The 17,578-nt window shown below is 46.7% G+C and overlaps 4 protein-coding genes and 1 non-coding gene across 5 annotated transcripts; all 5 read right to left on the reverse strand.

The window, feature by feature from the left end:
* Positions 1–150: 150 nt before the first annotated feature.
* TSTA_119850 (5-aminolevulinic acid synthase HemA) lies at positions 151–2,444 on the reverse strand (the record flags this gene model as incomplete). Its single annotated transcript, XM_002482177.1, has 2 exons — positions 151–2,044; positions 2,099–2,444. 2 exons carry the CDS (start codon positions 2,442–2,444, stop codon positions 423–425), a joined length of 1,968 nt encoding a protein of 655 aa, XP_002482222.1. The 3' UTR covers positions 151–422.
* A 1,001-nt stretch (positions 2,445–3,445) lies between these two features.
* On the reverse strand, positions 3,446–3,516 carry TSTA_119860. The gene has a single exon. It is a non-coding gene; the product is annotated as a tRNA-Gly (tRNA).
* A 222-nt stretch (positions 3,517–3,738) lies between these two features.
* Positions 3,739–4,968, reverse strand: TSTA_119870 (NAD dependent epimerase/dehydratase family protein; the record flags this gene model as incomplete). The annotated part of the gene is made up of 4 exons (XM_002482178.1): positions 3,739–4,289; positions 4,322–4,651; positions 4,677–4,684; positions 4,796–4,968. The coding sequence occupies 4 exons, from the start codon at positions 4,966–4,968 to the stop codon at positions 3,739–3,741; spliced, it is 1,062 nt and encodes a 353-aa protein (XP_002482223.1).
* A 1,485-nt stretch (positions 4,969–6,453) lies between these two features.
* Positions 6,454–8,429, reverse strand: TSTA_119880 (uncharacterized protein; the record flags this gene model as incomplete). Its single annotated transcript, XM_002482179.1, has 2 exons — positions 6,454–8,359; positions 8,416–8,429. 2 exons carry the CDS (start codon positions 8,427–8,429, stop codon positions 6,454–6,456), a joined length of 1,920 nt encoding a protein of 639 aa, XP_002482224.1.
* Positions 8,430–11,590: 3,161 nt separating this feature from the next.
* TSTA_119890 (SNF2 family helicase/ATPase (Ino80), putative) lies at positions 11,591–17,429 on the reverse strand (the record flags this gene model as incomplete). The annotated part of the gene is made up of 4 exons (XM_002482180.1): positions 11,591–12,436; positions 12,493–16,318; positions 16,379–16,864; positions 16,947–17,429. The coding sequence occupies 4 exons, from the start codon at positions 17,427–17,429 to the stop codon at positions 12,243–12,245; spliced, it is 4,989 nt and encodes a 1,662-aa protein (XP_002482225.1). The 3' UTR covers positions 11,591–12,242.
* Between the last annotated feature and the right edge of the window lie 149 nt (positions 17,430–17,578).

Raw genomic sequence — 17,578 nt, forward strand, 5'->3', positions numbered from 1 at the left:
GAGCCATGATGTACTCGAAAATATGACATGTGCCTTTTTCATGTGATCCATCTTCGTAGGAGGCTAGGTTAAGTCGATTAAGAGACAGATACCTAGTGGATAATACGGTTTAAGCTAGATAGGCGTGACCAGACTAATGGCTCTGCCAGTCATTATGAGACATGAATGTATACACAATCAATTGACAGTCCTACTTGGGTTCTGACGATGTGTACAAATATACAGTAAGGACAAGACAACCAAAAGCACCTGGATATAAAGCCTAGAATAAATGAAAAGACCGGCCCGTCCTCAGGATAACAATGATGTCTTGACAAGAATTGAATGTAGAAACAATCATTTACTTGGTTGGAACACATGGATGAAGGAGTGGATAGCGGGTCAATCATTCAAGAGCAGGTTCGAGCAGTTCGAGCAAATGTTTATGCCGCTACTCCAACAGGAGTTCCAACAGATGCGAATCCAGCGCTAGTCGTTGTATTGACAGCACCACCGGTTCGAAGGGCCTGGACAGCCTTTGCAAGCGACGCCTGTTCTTCAAGCGCATGCTCCTTGAGTTCGCGATTGACCGCATCTTCCACGGATTCATTCTCCATCAATCCAAGCTGAGCGTCTTCCCAGATAGGCATATTCTGCTGCTCGGCGCCTTCAACGCCAACACCAACAAAGCCACCTTGAGCCTTCCACTCACTAGTACGCTTAAGACCTAGTTCGTTCCATACAGAGTTGACGGCTTGCACGAGCTCGTCACGATACTGCTTGGTGTGGCCAGGAGTAGGCGTGATGCGAAGACGTTCTTCGCCACGGGGGACGGTTGGGTAGTTGATTGCTTGGACATAGATTCCGTGGTTCTCTAGCAACATATCAGAAGCTTGCTTGGCAAGCTCTGCGTCACCGACAAGTAGAGGTACGATGTGAGAGGGGTTAGGAATGACTGGAATGTCAATCTCCTTGAAGGCATCCTTGACGGCCATAGTGTGGAGTTGCTGGAGAGTCCGGTCACGGCGGTATTCAGATTGGTACTCGATTGCCGCATTGGCACCAGCCATGACAGCAGGGGGAAGAGATGTTGTGAAAATGAAACCGGGCGCTAGAGAGCGGATGGTGTCTACTAGCTTGGACGAACCGGCAATATAACCGCCAACACAGCCGTATGCTTTGCCGAGGGTCCCAGTGATGATATCGATTCGATCCATAATAGTGCCCTTAGTGCTGAGAGGGTTGGCAGTGTCTTGGGATACATAGATGTCGTAGTCGAGATGTTCCGCTACACCGGCGCCGTGTGGGCCGTACATACCAACAGCGTGCACTTCATCCAAGAATGTAATTGCGCCGTACTTGTCGGCAAGGTCGCAAATCTTTTCGATGGGAGCAATAGATCCGCACATGCTGTAGACTGATTCAAAGGCGATAATCTTTGGGACATCGGCCGGCAAAGAGGCCAACTTCGTCTCAAGATCAACCATATCATTGTGCTTGAAAACCATCTTCTTAGCCCCAGAATGTCTAATACCCTGAATCATCGAAGCGTGGTTCAAACTGTCAGAAAGAATCACACAATCTGGCAGCTTGCTTCCCAGCGTCGCAAGGGTAGCATCGTTGGCAACGTAGCATGAACTGAACACCAAAGCAGCTTCTTTGTGATGCAGCTTAGCCAGTGTGCCTTCCAATTGGACGGCATGTTTGTTGTGGCCGGAAATATTACGTGTACCTCCGGCACCTGCTCCATAGTTCTCGAGGGTTTCGTGCATGCTTTTAAGCACCTGACGATTACGGCCCATTCCTAGGTAGTCGTTGGAGCACCAAACAGTCACCTTCTCCTCGGTAGCTGCCATATGAGCGCGAGGAAACTCCTTGGCCAAACGGTTGATGTTGTTGAAGTAGCGGTACGATTTGTCCTTGTGTTTCTTTTCCAGCTCGTTCTGATAAAATGCCTCATAATCGAACTTGGGCGCGGCGGGGGCCCGAGGGTGAGGGCCGGCGAAAGAGACATCAGGTTTGCGAGTCGCAGCCTTGCCGGCTTCAAGGGGTACATGAGGGTTGGCTGTACGAGAACTGGTCAGTAACATTCAGTTTCTAATCTGTCTGTAGTACTCACGTCGGCTACTCTTCTCGTAGGTACCAGCAACTTCAACGCTAGCGCTGTTGCCTGCAGTCGTGTGCAGAGGGCAGCGAGAAACCTTTTCGAAAGTCTTGAACTTGCTAGTAGCACCAATGCCAGCGGCGGCAGTGGTGAAGTTCTTCGAGGCAAGTCGAGAACTCTGCACTGCTAAAGCCTTGCTCATAACGGGGCAGCGGCGGGCAATGACCTGCAAATTGGACATGGTGCCACCACGGGGTCCGGTGCTGGGTTTTGTGGCCATTGACAGCGATCGCAGAGCGGCCGGTGACGTTCTCTTCAAGAACGGGCACATGGCTCGGGACTGGTTGAGAAGTGACTCCATGGCGTGGACTGCCGTATGGTTTCAGATGTGCAGGAAATCAACGTAAAGATGAAATCGCATCAATCGAGAACAAACTCACACAGACTGGACAATCTATCTGGTCTGGGAAGCAAGTCGAGATAGAGAGGAGAGATAGGCGTGTTGTGAGTGAGTGAGGATGAGAGGGGAAAAGCGATGTGTTAATTCTTGCCTCAGGTTGAAGTTCCGACAGTGTGGAGATTTTTCGGACCGGCTTACTCAGACTGCAAAATCAGACCGCCAATCAGACCACTCTGATTACAACCCGAGTATTTTTAGATTCACCACATACACGACAGATCATTCTATACTGATATTTCAATGAATGTTCTCATCAGAACAGAATATAGACTGAATTACCACTGAATTACATCGCACATGACTATGCCACACATTCCTATTTTGTACGAAATTTGTTGACGCTGCCCAAGCAGCGAGGAGAAGTCTTTGGCAAAAGAATGTTCGGTAAGCTACATCAGATCAGGCCCGGGGATATGTCAAGTCTAACTTGTTCAAGTAGTTCTACAACTTCCCATACTTGCCGACTCCACCCGGGTTGTATGGAATAGAGTGGCGATGAGTAAACGGTCTACATTTATTTACGTACGCATGGGCGTATTCAGTACAGCTCCTCGGGCTCTCAGACCCAAGACAAAAGACCACATGACGTGGAAGTTTTTCGACAGAAAAAGGAAGAGAGATGAAGCCGATATTCTGCCGTACCGATTTCTAACGAGTTGTACTCTGTACCTCGGACCTACCTCTTTCAGGCTTGGGTCCTCGGCATGCTTATGCTCTCGATAACTTTTGTGGCGAACTTGATTACTGCGTCATAACTAGCCTCTCAGTATTCTTTCTCAAGAAGTAGATGTGATGATAATGGCTTGGAATAAGTTAACTTATACTATAACTATGACTAAATAGCGGTTCCCAAACCCATCTAAAAATGGGACGATGAAAAACAAAAAGAAACTTCTTTGTTATGCGCTAACTGGGAGTCGAACCCAGTGCGATTCTTTGGAAGAGAACCATGTTACCGGTACACCATTAGCGCTTGCTTACGAATTGGCGGCGGTTTATTTGACATATGAATGATAACTATATTTCAGAAGAGCAATTAAGTACATCACGACACAAGAACACATTGGTTACACGCTTCTTCATGAATGTGAAGTTAATAATCCTTCTTCGGCTTTTCTACCCGCGGCAAAATCCCCTCTCGCTCAAGAGTCTGAAAAGTCTCCTCCAGCTCCTCCCAAGTATGAACGTATCCAGTTCATCCCAAGCCTCTCGCTTTACTCATTGCACTAACACAACTCCAATCCTTCCCCAGAATAAAAGTTAAGAAGTCCCCTGTAGCGCTTTCCCACGACTTTTGATCGAGATTATATCTATCGTGTAGTTTCCCCAAGGCTTCATTTACATCCTTGCGTTTCTCCCATTTCTCTGGATCAATTTGGAGGAATAGGGTTAGGGAACCATCCACCGAGACACCGATCCTTTGTGCATGTGCTGCGATCGGATTTCGGTTACTCATTCGTACTGTAATCGCTTCATATTGAGCAACCCCGTTGGTGTCCGGGGTACCACCCTGCGGAAACATAGAGTTAGAAATCTTGCATCCATAACGCGCCACGAGCTGTGGCCAGAGATCATGGAATGATTGAGTATCCCCCCATTCATTACGTTGAAGATATGGTTCCCGGTGTTGGGCGCCGTTGCTGGCCCAGAGACAGAACTTCGCGTGGAGGTTTGCTGAGGTCCAACAATTAAAGGCGAAGTAGTTGGCTTTGCAACCAGGGAACGGTAATTCCGGCCCAGGGAGCGCTTTACTCAGTTACTAACTGCACAGTATAGACCTAGTGCAGTGGCCTCGTTCATGAAATTTCCTCGTGCATAGCCCAGGATGTCCTCGGGCAGAGTCACGATCCATTCCCACTCGCTGCGGGCAGCTGCATCCTTGAGAATTCGTTGTTGGTCGTAGTAGAGATTGGGAGGCCAGGAGTGATTCTCTCGAGTAGGATCGTCCTTAACGGCCAGCTGCTTGCAATTCCCCAGATGGACACCGTAATACTTCAACCCACATGCAGAACAAACCGCTTCAGTCTTTTGATTGCACCGGTGATTTCCAACACTTGGATAGAGTTTAACAGCATCGTCACATTCCCCGGAGATAATGTTGGAACCACCTAGACCAAAAAGCTGCGCGCATACTAGATGATCTAGTATGGTAAGATATAGTATGGAACAGAGATCAGGCAGAGTGAGGCGGGATTCCCAACAGATAATTCGACAGGGTCATCTCGTGAAGGTAAGCGCAGAAATAGACATACTCGGCGGGGACGTCTTTCAGATTTTTGGCCAACTCTTCCGCCGACCCTTGCAGGTCTAGAGTGGCATGTTGGACATTTGGGTTATAGTTTACGGGGTTCTTTCGGGAGAGGGTGTATATCTTCTCATACTGCAAGTCCTTGCATAGGTGGTACACAATGGCACTACCGGTCATAACCTGAGAGAGAAGTCTAGTAGGTATGATCAGGCCCAGATGAATTGGACTGACCGGTGGCTCCAGTAATGATTGCAGACAGCATATTGAAGAGTTGGTTGACTACAATGAACGTTGTATACTGTAAAGGTTAGGACGCGAAAAAAGAAAAGGATCAACCAGAGAATAAAAACGTTGAGAACGCTCCATCATGCTCCATTAAGAATCCATCATTCCCCAAAGGGAAGTATACAGCTGATATCTCTGCTACTGTTCATAATCCTTGGCATCCAGGTCTTCCTCTGATTCCCTAACATATACTGGTACTATCGTCGTAGCTGGGACTGAGGCTAAGGTAGGGTTACAACTTACGACCCGCATCAACAACGACAACTGGACTCCCTCAGCATCCACACGATATGGTCCCTTTGCTGGGAGAGTTTAGTACATACGACCATAGGGTGTGGAAAACAGGGCTTCCCGTCCGCTCAGCCGTACTTAAGCCACACGCCGGCTGGTTAGTAGTTGGGTGGGTGACCACCAGCGAATCCCTGCTGTCGTATGTTTTTGCTTTTTTGCTCTTTTTTGTCTGTCATATCAAGACGATGCAAGGTTGCGACACATAACTTCTTGAATGACTTGGAGAACTTCCATTTCGAGTGCTTCCCTAAAAGTTCAGTCTTTTCTTGAAATATTCCACTAAATAGCCTCCGTATCTGGTCGTTCCGGGGACATTGCACTACGCTGAAATTACGAGCTGTAAATCGACTTACAGGGGGTATTAATTCACCCACTATTGATGCGACTCTCACTCCTCTTTGGACTTAGCCTTGTTCGACAAATCACATTTTTAATGACAGCTTAATTGAAGCTTTCAGCAAAAAAGGCTCCTCAAGAATTTCATGACTTAGGAAGAACCTTGTCCATGTCGAGAAGTCGCTGAAGCGGGATCAGCTCACATTACGGCAATGAAGCTAGGAGCCTGGTTCGCAAAAGAGTTTCCGGATACCCCTAAGCTGATTGAGGCATATGGGAAAAGAGTATTGAAAATTGCTGGCTCAAGTGCGGAGAGTATAAGGTAGCTTCTTGCACATCAGTGTGACAACAGTTGTTTTGGCATCGCCGTTCGGTCTTTACGTTACTTGAGAAACTTGTAGGTATAACAAAACGGGATAAAAAACTTGAAAATGGGCGGCAGGCGGGAGAGGATAAGTCATTGCCGCAGGAACAGTTGAACAGGTTATATAGTCTTTATAGGAAATGAGCAAAATATCAACATGCGGGCTACGAAAAGACACATGCTAGAGTTTCATGCACTATCTTTCTCATCGGCCCATTCTAGCTTGATATTATCAAGATGGTTGCGTCTACGGCCAGTACATGAAGACTTCAGGCAGATGATGTTCAGGTGAATCTAACAGTTCAGAACGCTTGTACAAATGAATCGGTACTAATCACATGGATTTCTTCTACGTTTAGTTCTTCTCGCGGCACCTGGTCTTGGGACTATTTGCGATAGCTGAGACGTTTGACCCGACGAGTGTAGCTGTGCCGTTCCTTCTCCATAGGCTGAGCAGTAATTGAAACCTCCTTCAGCGGTTGTGAAAGAGCAGATAGTTTACTTTTCTGTTCCTCCTTCAAAACCCACTCGGCATTGCCTCCGCCTGAGGATGATCGCTCCTCGTACGGAGATTCTCGCATCCAAGCCATCCACTTGCGCACAACTGCTACCGCAAGATCAAGCGGGGCCTCGAACCATTCAATGTGATTCTTTCCACACCCTGAGCAATCTTTCTCGATGCGTCTGAGGTTTTTCAATTCCGTGTGCACTAGCTTCTCTACGCGAAAAACGTGACTGACTGGAATTAGCTCCTCGGCATCGTTTCGACTTGGGTAATAAATCTCCATCGTTTTGTTGCACTGCCTGTTCCATCCTTTCATGCGCTTCTCAAGATCGTCGGTATAGCCTATTTTCAGGTGTCCGAAGTTTCCTGGCTGCCAGTAAACATATACGATTCCGACTTTCTCGATCTCGGTCTTTTTCGTCAGAGGTTTTAGCAAAAGCTTTTCAAGGGCTTCAGACACAGCCAAACAGGCCAGTCTTTTGGGAAGGTAAGGTTCAAAGATTTGAAGCAAGCGCTGTCTTTGTGGAACATCGCTGGAATTATTCTCCTTAAGCTCTGCTGGGCGTGAAGACGGTACTAGGTTCTCTGTCTGAGAGAGACTTTGCGTACCACTCAGGGCGCTGATCCAGTCAGCAAGGGCTAACAGGCGATGATTTGAAGAGACCGTTCCTTGGATACCTTCGTGGACTCTGTCAAGATTCTCAATATCTGCCATCCAATTTTCTATCTCTTTCCGCGCAACACGTTGATGCGTCTGCGAGCATAATGTGACAGAAATCAAATCGTTCAGGTACTCGAGCAACTGACTAGTTTTGATGATGATCATGTTGTCTAAGCATTGTCTAACGTGTGAGAAATTTGTCTTGTGGGGTTGTTTGCATCGCTCGCCCTTATTTGTCCATGCCGGACAGTGTTGATTGTCCTCTTTCAGGCGCCCACGAATCTCAATTGGTATGATTTTAGAAAGTGACAATTGGGACGCATTTTTGTCCTTGACGGATTCGGATAATGCCTGGATTGAGAGAAGAGACAATACATTCTGGATTGTATCATCTGCCAGCGATATGCTCTTGCTACAGAGGGTAGATTTATCGCCCAGTTTAGAAGACGAACCTGTCTGAGTATCCTGTGGAGGGGAGATAGTGATGTTCGGGATATCTTGACTTGGTGGTATTGGACTTTGATTCAATTCCTGATTCTTCGCGCAGGATATAACTGGCTTAGAGAAGGGTTTCATGCCACTATCAGCATCGCTGACTGCTCGTTCGTTGAGAATCCATGTCTTCTCAGCCAGAAACCTCAAGTTGTTGTATTTGCCACCTTCAAGAGAATAGAGATTGGTCGGCAACAAATCTTTGGGTGTGATTGCTCTTGCTAGAGCTGTTATTCCCTCTAGAGTTTCTCTTCGATCAAGAATAACCGAGTTGCTATCAATAGGGATGTCGGGAACCCCGTTTCGCTTATCAGACAAGTCGACATCGATGTTCTTTGTTTCTGTAGATGAGATAATAGTTCGCAGTCTCCAGCTGGTTATACTCTTCGTTCTACCCAACGCTATGGACTGGAAATGGTGATCCAGTACTGGATCCTGTTCGGATATTTCCTCAGTCCGCTCCAGTTCGCCCTTATCTTCATATTGAGGGGCCTCGAGGATGTTATCGTTCTCCCGTAACGATATTGCTGCACCGTTGACAGGGGTCTCCCATCCATAATCATCCGTGATATCTGTAACAATTGAGCTGGAAGGGCTGAATAGGTTATCCGCTGGTGCGGGAGAAGCAAAGGCGCTGTTGTCTGATTCAATGCTCCGAGGCGACTCACTACCGTCAAATGTTGAACCTACGTCCCCGAGACCATTCCCTGGCGTTCGGTCAACTTTGACTTTATCTCGCATAATTGTTGGGCTTCCAGATTAGTAAATTCCACATGAGTGATTTTCTTTCTGTCTCTATGGAGAGCGTGGTCAACGGATCTCTAAATAGTACGCAGGGTTTCGCTTCCCAGAGACAACCGCAAGGCTGAAATTTGCCATGTATCTCCTGATGACCATGGTTGTATGCGATTAGTTCATCTATGCGGCGCAGGACTCACACTAAATGGCACTAGCAAAGTCATAACAGCCTGGACGATCCAAGTTTTCCATGGCAGGAGAGGGGTTGGGGGGTTGAAGGGGTGGCGCAGCCAGGCTGAAATGCAGGGATGTCTCGAGAATGGACTGAGTATAGAAAAAGGGGAATTTTTCAAGTCCTCATATTGTTCACATGCCAGTTCGTATCCCGAATGCACTCAGCATGTAGGCGAACGAAAAATCGGTAGTATTATACTCCGTAACAAGGCCTCTGTCAATTCAGCTGTACGTGGTGTTGTAAAGCCAATTTGTATGGATCTAACCGGAGATAAGTCAGACATCTTGCTCTCATGACTGACCCTTGTCTATTGAGAGCTTTAGCCTTCCGACCCTTATGCTTTATCCTCACAAGCGGCCAACACCAGAGTCGGGCATTGCAGCGGCCGCCGCGGAAATGCTTACAATGCTCAGTAGGCACCTAGCATGAGCATGAGTCAGCGATGGATGCGAGCTTGCTCATGTAATAACAATGTAAATATCGGAATGTGAATATCAACCCTACGCGTTTCGGCACTGGATATTAGTTAGTCCGACGCGGCACGTGCGTGCCGCCTATATATCTAGCTAGCTATCTCCCATCCGCCTTGCTTTTAAATAAAATAAATATACATAGAAGACAGACTGATAGTAATCTCATCCTCTAGATGAATTGAAATACGACATGCTTAGATAGCTCTTTGTCAATGCTCGCAGGCAATATACGCATCAACTCTTCCAAAATGTTTTTTCATCGCGATATCCACCGAGAAAAACACTCACAGGGAGCGTAAGTAGATTAACTCTACGCTAGGCACCCCAGAAACAGAAGTGGAAGAAAGATATAAGAATTAAGACGTAATGAAGGCTCAAAGTGTGACGGCGTGGCTCCGGCAAGACTGCGAATAGGTCACGTCAAGATAAAGCCCTATTGACAAATCAAGGTTTTGGATAGAGTGACGGCTCAATCAATCGAGGAAACTAAGCGTAAGGAAGGAAAAGGAAATAAACAAAGCTGGCGCTATCTCCAGCTCCTGTCAACTGTATCGTTGTCAGGCTTTACTCATATGCAAAGAATTTCTAAGTCAATATCGGAGCCACATTAGAATACTAGTCATTACAAAAATTTATATTAAATAGGAAGTATCATCTATAAGAAAGAGATAAGAGATATAAATAGCCTTGGAACAACAATATCTCCTATGTAAATAATGTGCCGTTAAGGGGTAGAATCTGAAAATCGACTTAGGTTAATGGTCTTAGTGATGGAGTCAAGCTTCAAACCTCAAGAGTTGAAGACTGAGACCCTAGCCAGAAATTTCCTAGAGCTAAAGAAAGCCTTTGCTCGCTTGTTCTTTCTACAGACCGCGTTGCTTTCTGATTTGTGTTGGGGGTGACCACGGCCATATTTATGCTGTTCACTCCGTCACGATATAGGTAAGAACGCTTGCTGAAAATACTAAATGTAATAGTGCGGTGCATAAAACGTAGCCCAAGAAAGAATGCAGTAAATTGTAGGCGGTTTTGAGAGAATATGTTAAGCAAGATGAAGCGAAGACGAAGTAGAAGATGAGATGGAGGAAGTGAGTTGTCTTCGTATAAGGCAACCTGTGTGCTCTTTCTGCTGCGCACTTCCTAATTTAAATATTTTGGTCTGAGGGAACAAGGCCTGTAGAAACTTTGAACTCATCTGACTAGCTACTGAATGTCCCCTTCTGATCTCCCATTGAATTCCATATTCAAGCCCATATTCGAATTCAGCTTGAGCTTATCGTCGGGCAGATATTCTACTTCATATTAAGGGTTGTGGCGTGTGATTAGTAAATACGAAGTATTAATCACCTCATATCACTTAGGCCTGATTGTTAGGTTATATAGTTATAACCTACAGTAATAATGGGTATCAGGGACGGTAGTGGATAGATCCAGGGCCATTCTTTTCCTTCCTTTCCTCATGTCTAGTTACTCCCATGTCTTTCTCCTAAACCCCTTGACGAATTGTAAAGAAATATGGTCATGAGACTAGTGTCAGAGTTTTCTCTGGAACCCCTATTCTGTAGATAGCCTCTTGTACTGAGCAAGTCAGCTAGTATCCCTGAAATACCTACTTGTTTCCCTTGCGCCTATCGATCTTGAAATCTTCACAAGAATAACCGCTTATATGAGAAAATGATCATGAACAGGCCTTGAATAACCTCAATCTCAATTCAAAGTGCTACAATATCTTAGTAAACTAACGAGAAGATAGTTTATGGCAATACCTTATAGCATGCTGCCATAACCTTAGCAGAAATATTAGGATATATTCTTCTGCCCTCTCCCCTACCCTTAGATTGGCTTCTGCTGGCTTTGCGGAGAGCTGTTGATTCATATCGACACAAGGTAAAATTCTCGGTGTTCCATCTGGGTTCTTTCTCAACGGACTTTTCTTGATCCCGTTTTCGTTCAGCAGTGGAGCCTATACTAGGAAGCTCCTAATTGTCTGGTAGTTTGGAGGGATAGTAGCATCTAGGTGTGGCTGTTGATATCTACCAATATATTGGAGAGCAATATCGTATTGTGCTTCTGTTTGAGGAGTAATATATGTTTTAGGAATAGAATTTGAAAACCGACTTAGGCCAACGGCCATAGTGACGGATTCAAGCACTGGAAGCAGCAATAGACTGGGTGGTGACAAGAACCATATTCAAGCTGTTGTATGTTTTGCATTTTTCTTTTTCTTTTTTTGCTTATTTGGTTAGTTTCATTTTTCTTTTGGTAAGAGGTGGCAGTGTTAATTGTAGCTAAAGCATCATTGTTAGTTGCGGTTCGTCGATATCCGAGACGTTACTCTACCCGTCTCCATGTACGGCGGCACATACGACAGGAAAACATAGTAAGATGGTTGATCTGAACCAGGCCTTGAATTGTTTGAGTCGCAAATATTCATTAATAGGTGTGATGAGCGTATATTATATCAAGAGTAACCGGTCCCATCTTCGGAACTACGACGAATATATGGACCTTCTGAACGGTGGTGAAGGGAGAACTCGATCCATGGATGTCCATAATATCGCTTAGAATAAATATGAAAGATCGAATGCCATATCCTTGAAACCACTCGGTCTCTTGTTCTATCCTTATTTTTTGTTTAGCATGCATGAATATTATCAACGGCCTGGAAAGGACAAAAGTCTGCAACGACAAATTGAATATGGAAAATAATAACCGAGCAATTCATACACTCACACAATGTTCACATTAGACTAATGATACAGTAAAGAAGAAGATGAAAAGACAAAATCCCAGACCTTATCCAATTCCCCCATATAACAAAGTTTTCTCGCGTCATGGAAAGTTTTTTGAGTACAAGAAAGGAAAACAAACGGCACACCAGGAAGAATCGAATCGAAATGGATAATGCGACGCACAAAGGTTCGATTACTCATGTGCATGCAGACAATAAAATGAAACAGTAGTAATGAAGAACAGACAGGGAAGGACAAACTCCGAGTCTAAAAAATCATGCAGAAGAATAATGTCGAAATTCGAAGAGGCGATGAATATAGTCCACAGATTCTCAATCATCACTCATCTATAGGATCGTTGTCGCCGTCAATTAAACGCAAACGCTCCTTGGTCGTCTTTGCGCGCTTCGAAGGTCCCTTGGCAGTTTTACTGCGCTTCTTGCCTAGTGAAGATGAAGTCGCAGCGATTTCACCAGAGACAGGTGTTGCGGCACCAGAAGGTTTGGCGCTGACATCGTCGAAATGCCCTTCGCCTTAAAAAAAACAGTCAGAACAATCGTTGTGCGCGTCAATGGTGTATAGTACTTACCCTCATGATACATATCATCCAATGTAAGATCCTTCTTCTTCTTGTATTGGGCCTTCTTCCCCTTCTTGGCAGCCGGATCTTCTCCGCGTTCTATCGCTTCTCGCTCTTTTTGTTCAATCAACTCGGCTTGTTCATCGTCTGCAAGCCACATAGCAATGTCCTTAGTGCGGTTCTCACGATGACGAGTGTTGAAATCAACACCACCAGCAGCGCCACCTGAAATGACAACTCGCTGCACTTCTTCCTTTTGCAGAGCGCGCTTCCGGATCCGCTCTTCGATTGTGCCGCGAGTGATTAGACGATATACCGTGACTTGTCGTGTTTGGCCCAACCGATGCGCTCTGTCCATGGCCTGTGAATCAATAGTAGGATTCCAATCAGAGTCATAGAAGATGACAGTATCTGCAGCTGTAAGGTTGATACCAAGACCACCAGCACGGGTTGAAAGCAGGAATACGAATATCTCAGGACGATGCTGGAAATCTGCAACTGTGTCACGACGATCTTCAAGTTTGGTGCTTCCGTCAAGTCGACAATATTTATAATTGCGGTACGTCAAGTACTCTTCCATCAAGTCAATCATTCGAGTCATTTGGAAATAAAGAAGCACACGGTGACCGCCATTTTTGAGTTCGCGAAGGAGCTCGTCTAATTTCGCCAATTTTCCGGAGTCGGTCACAAACCGTCTCATGGACGGTATTTCAATCTTGGTGTAGCGCGCCTTGTACGAAATCGGCTCAGGTAGCATTGGAGCATGCGAGTAAGGTGCAGGATCTAATCCCTTCTCTACAATCTGTTCATCCAATTGGCGGCTATAAGTAGCGAAGAGAGCCTGGCGAGCAGGTACATTAAAAAGCACATCGTTTGTCTCCTTTGCTGCTGCTTGGCCAGAACAGGAAATGGTTATTGGAGGCGCAGCGGCCGCTGGACGAGCTGCGGGCTCGATTACTGCCAATCCTTCTTTCTCAAATGTCCGTTGTGACACCGTCAAAAGTTCGCGCATATATCCTTCGGTAGATGAATCATAAAGGGCAGTGCTATCGTTGCGCTCGACAACATTGAAAAGCGAGTGAGTAAGGATGGAATTGATGTTATCACCGTCCGATTTGTCATATGCCACATTAAATCGCGAGAACCGGTTCGGCACACCACGTCGACGTACTGCACGTTCAAAAAGCCCTACGCGAGAGGTTTCGTAGGCTTCTTGTGGGGAGACATCGACAAATCGCAAAAAGGAAAAGGCTTGATCATCAGTTATGCTCTTTTTGATGTTTTCTGGTGACCAAATATTCATGAGATGTGAAAGGTACTTGTTGCGGAAACCAGCTTTTGGGTTGTTTGATCCCGGGATATCAAGACGCCCATCATCGCTGAATAGTAAGCGAGGAAGGTCATACTTGATGAAATTGCGTGTTGAATAGCGCACATCAACAAAGTGACCTTCTCTTAAGAATGATCCAGTCTCTGCGAAGTGAGCCATAGAGAATGGAGAGTGAGTATCAGCACGTTCAAACAAATCTGGATGATTGCAGACTTTGCGGAACTGCATCACAAGGTTCATCAAAGTAGTGCTATCAGTTTCGTCACCAACAGCAGCCTTCTCAATCAAATCCATGATGCTCACGCGATTCCTCAAGTTCGAATAGTAGGCTCGCTGGCGGTACGTTAGGTCACAGAAGACATCCTTTTCAACCTTGTCACCCAACTCCTGCTGCACATGCTTCTTGACACGACGAAGCATGAACGGTTTGAGAATCATGTGAAGACGCCGGAGTTGATCTTCGTTGAGTTTGGTATTGCTCTGAGCGTGGGACTCGATATCCTTGGAGAACCATTCGCTGAATTCGTCGTGAGAGTCGAACAATGTAGGCATGATGAAGTGCAACAGAGCCCAAAGTTCTTGCATGTTATTCTGGATAGGAGTACCCGTGAGCAAGAGTCGGTTACGGCAAGAGAAACCCAACAGATTCTTCCATCGTGAACTCTGTGATGATTTGATAGCCTGAGCTTCATCGAGAATCATATACTGCCATTTGACTTTCTGGAAGTATTGAGCATCCAGGACAACGAGCTGGTAGGAAGTCACAAGAACGTGGAACTCCGACTCCCTGGTGTATGTGAGATGCTTACGGTCCCAGAACTTGCGCAGAATCTTGCGATCCTTTGCAGAGCCCCAATACGGTAACACCTTGATATCTGGGACGAACTTGGTGATTTCCTGCTGCCAGTTGTGAAGCGTGGATGCCGGAGCAATAACCAAGAATGGGCCCCAGATATTGTGCACCTCAGCAAGATATGCCATAACAGAAATCGACTGGACTGTTTTACCAAGACCCATCTCATCTGCCAAGATACCGTTGATACCTTGCTCGTAAAGATTAACAAGCCAGTTAAGACCTTTCAATTGGTACTCCTTGAGCTGAGCAGTAAGCATCTTTGGCTGCGAAATCTGAATATCACCCAAACTAGTCGGGTTCTGGAAGTTCATTTCCCCCTCATCGAGTGCCGCCATTGGATTCTCCTCATTGTTAAAGGCTCGTGCACGAGCCTGGGCTTCTTCCACTGCATTTTGAGCATTGGCCATTGCAGCTCGGCGAAGTTCAGTTTCGTCTTCAGCATCGAAATCAAGATCCTCGAATGCAGTAACCTTGGTCTTGGTATCTGCTACACTGTCGGGCAGATTGATAGTGTGAACATTCGGCTTTCCTGGCTGCACCGTTTCACCAGTTGCTTGCACGGACGGGTCGCTTGTCGCTTCTGCTTCGTCGGTTTTGATCTTACGACCGATAAAGTGAGAATATAGCTCGGTCTGGGAGATAAGAAAGTTGAGCTTTCGCTTCTGGCGGTTGGCTTCGCGATCGGCTTCTGCTTTCTTGGCCATCTCTAATTCTTGCTTCTCTGCCATACGACGTAGATCACGCTCCTCGCGCTCGTTCCTCTTCCAGAACGACATCATTTCACGCATGGTACGCTTAGCTCGTGCTTGCGTATCCTTTGTGCTCTTGTTGGTTCGCTCTTGCCATTTGCGGGACTGTTTGCTGGCTAATTGCGCCGTCTTACGCAAGTTTTCTTGACGAGTGCTGAGCGACATGGTCTTGATGCGATAAACTTTAGGAATATCTTTCCTAGCAATGTCACGCCATATTTGCTCGTATATTTGGTTATAACCCTTGGTCTCAAAGGAGGTAGCGGGTGTGGGCGTAGCTTCTTCCGAACGTGCGCCCTTCGCATCCTTCTTGGTAGTGGCAGCGCGAAGTTCATCTTTGGGTAGAATAGCTATCAGCTCATCTCTCTCTGCCGCCAAATAAGCCATCTCGGCCGCATCCTTCTCGGCCTGCTTCTTCTCTTTTGACTTCTTCGGACGAGCTGAAGGTGTAGGCCGAGATGGTCTCTTCTTCGCAGATGGCGATTTCTCTTTGCCAATGTGAAATGTGCTTGTAGTTCCACCTTCCATATTGGGAGCGAGAGGAGTGACCTCGCTTATTTCTGCCGGTTGATTGCCTCTCTCAAGAGCCCGTTTAACGCCTTTGATCTTCTTCTGGGCCTTTTCGGCTTCCCGCAGAAGTTTCTCTTTCTCGATAGGATCGACAGTACGCTTGGCCCGACGTTCAGCCTCAAGCTTCTTGGCAGTTTCGATACGCACGGTGTTCTCGCGACGACGCTTTCGCTGCATATCCTTCTTGCGCTCTTTCTCATCCTGGACTTCCTTGCGTTGGACCTCAGAGATGACTTCTCGCTCGTTTACTCTTCGGAAACGCTCGGCACCGGCTTCTGCGCCGCTTGCAAAATTTGCGCTCAGCTTCATGAGGAATTCGTTACGACGGCGCTGATCACTCAAGTTAGCAACTGCATCCAGATGAAAATGTGAAAATATGATTGATCATACCTTGATCTTGTGAGACTCCAAGTTATCAGCTTCCATGGCACGCTTCTTGCTCTTAGCAATATAAAGCTTGAACTCCGCCTCAAAGCCTGTATCGTCCTCGACATCACTCTTTTCGGCCCTATCAATCTCTGCCATTTTTCGCTCAATTGCATCGAGATCCTTCTGTGTCAAACGTGGCCCTGGCATAGGCCGCGCTTGAACGACAGGGGCCGGCTTCTCCTGTTGTTTCTTGGAGCCATTTTCACGGGTTGGTAGAGGAATCTTTTCCTCCCGATCAAAAGTAAGTGGCCGCTTTTCCACACTGGGTTTCTTTTCCAATCTAGGAAGAGGCAATACCGGGGTTGGCTCCGGCTCCTTGTTCAGAATCAGGGGATGCGACGGAGGGGGAGGAGGTGGCGGCGAAGCTCGTCGAGGTGGTGGTGTGTCCTCGGTAGGTTCCGAAAGAATGCTCGCAAAAGACATTGGATCGGCAGTACGTGTAGGTTTCTATTCAGGTATTAGGTATCGAATCGGGACAAGGGAGAGATGCTAGAACTTACAGTTTCTTCGGCGAAGGCGGACGCATCACCGGAGAGTGGGCAATATATCTGCTAGAGCCATTCTCGCGAGCAGACATGAAGGAAGTATCCGGATCTTTCTTTGGGGACAACAATTGACTGTCAAGACGGCTTGGCGGATGCGAGTGTCCTGGTTGTCCATACGAAGAAGGGCGAGTATCAGACATACCGTGGGCAGTATGAATGCGTGGTAGAGAGAAACCAGAAGGCCCTGACGCTGGATGTTGTCCTGGGTAAGAAGGTGAAGTATCCGAATGAGGACCGCCGTTCAAGGGAGGCAAAGTGTTGGCAAGCGGAGAACTGGCATGAACAAAATGCGGACTTCGGGAATATGATGAACCGTAGGCTTGAGGTGTCTCGGGGGGGTGTTGTTGATAGCGATCATCATTTGGATAATACGGTCGACCTTTCGGAGGTGAAGAAGAGTAGGAGTTGTAAGTTGATTGCTGGGCGGGTGGAGGAGATCGTAAGCTGTACGGTGGAGCCCCCGACATGATGCCAATCAGCGTCTCCCGGGACGCAGGACTCGATCGCTCAAAGAGGAAGAGTCGAAGAGGGAAATCGCGTTGCAGGAGATGTCAAGACGGCTATAATTACCTCAAGCGATAGATGCGAGCCATGGATTCTGTACCAAAAACTGGCG

This window comes from Talaromyces stipitatus, genomic scaffold (assembly GCF_000003125.1).
Source record: "Talaromyces stipitatus ATCC 10500 scf_1105507295555 genomic scaffold, whole genome shotgun sequence".
NCBI classification, from domain to species: Eukaryota; Fungi; Ascomycota; class Eurotiomycetes; order Eurotiales; family Trichocomaceae; genus Talaromyces; species Talaromyces stipitatus.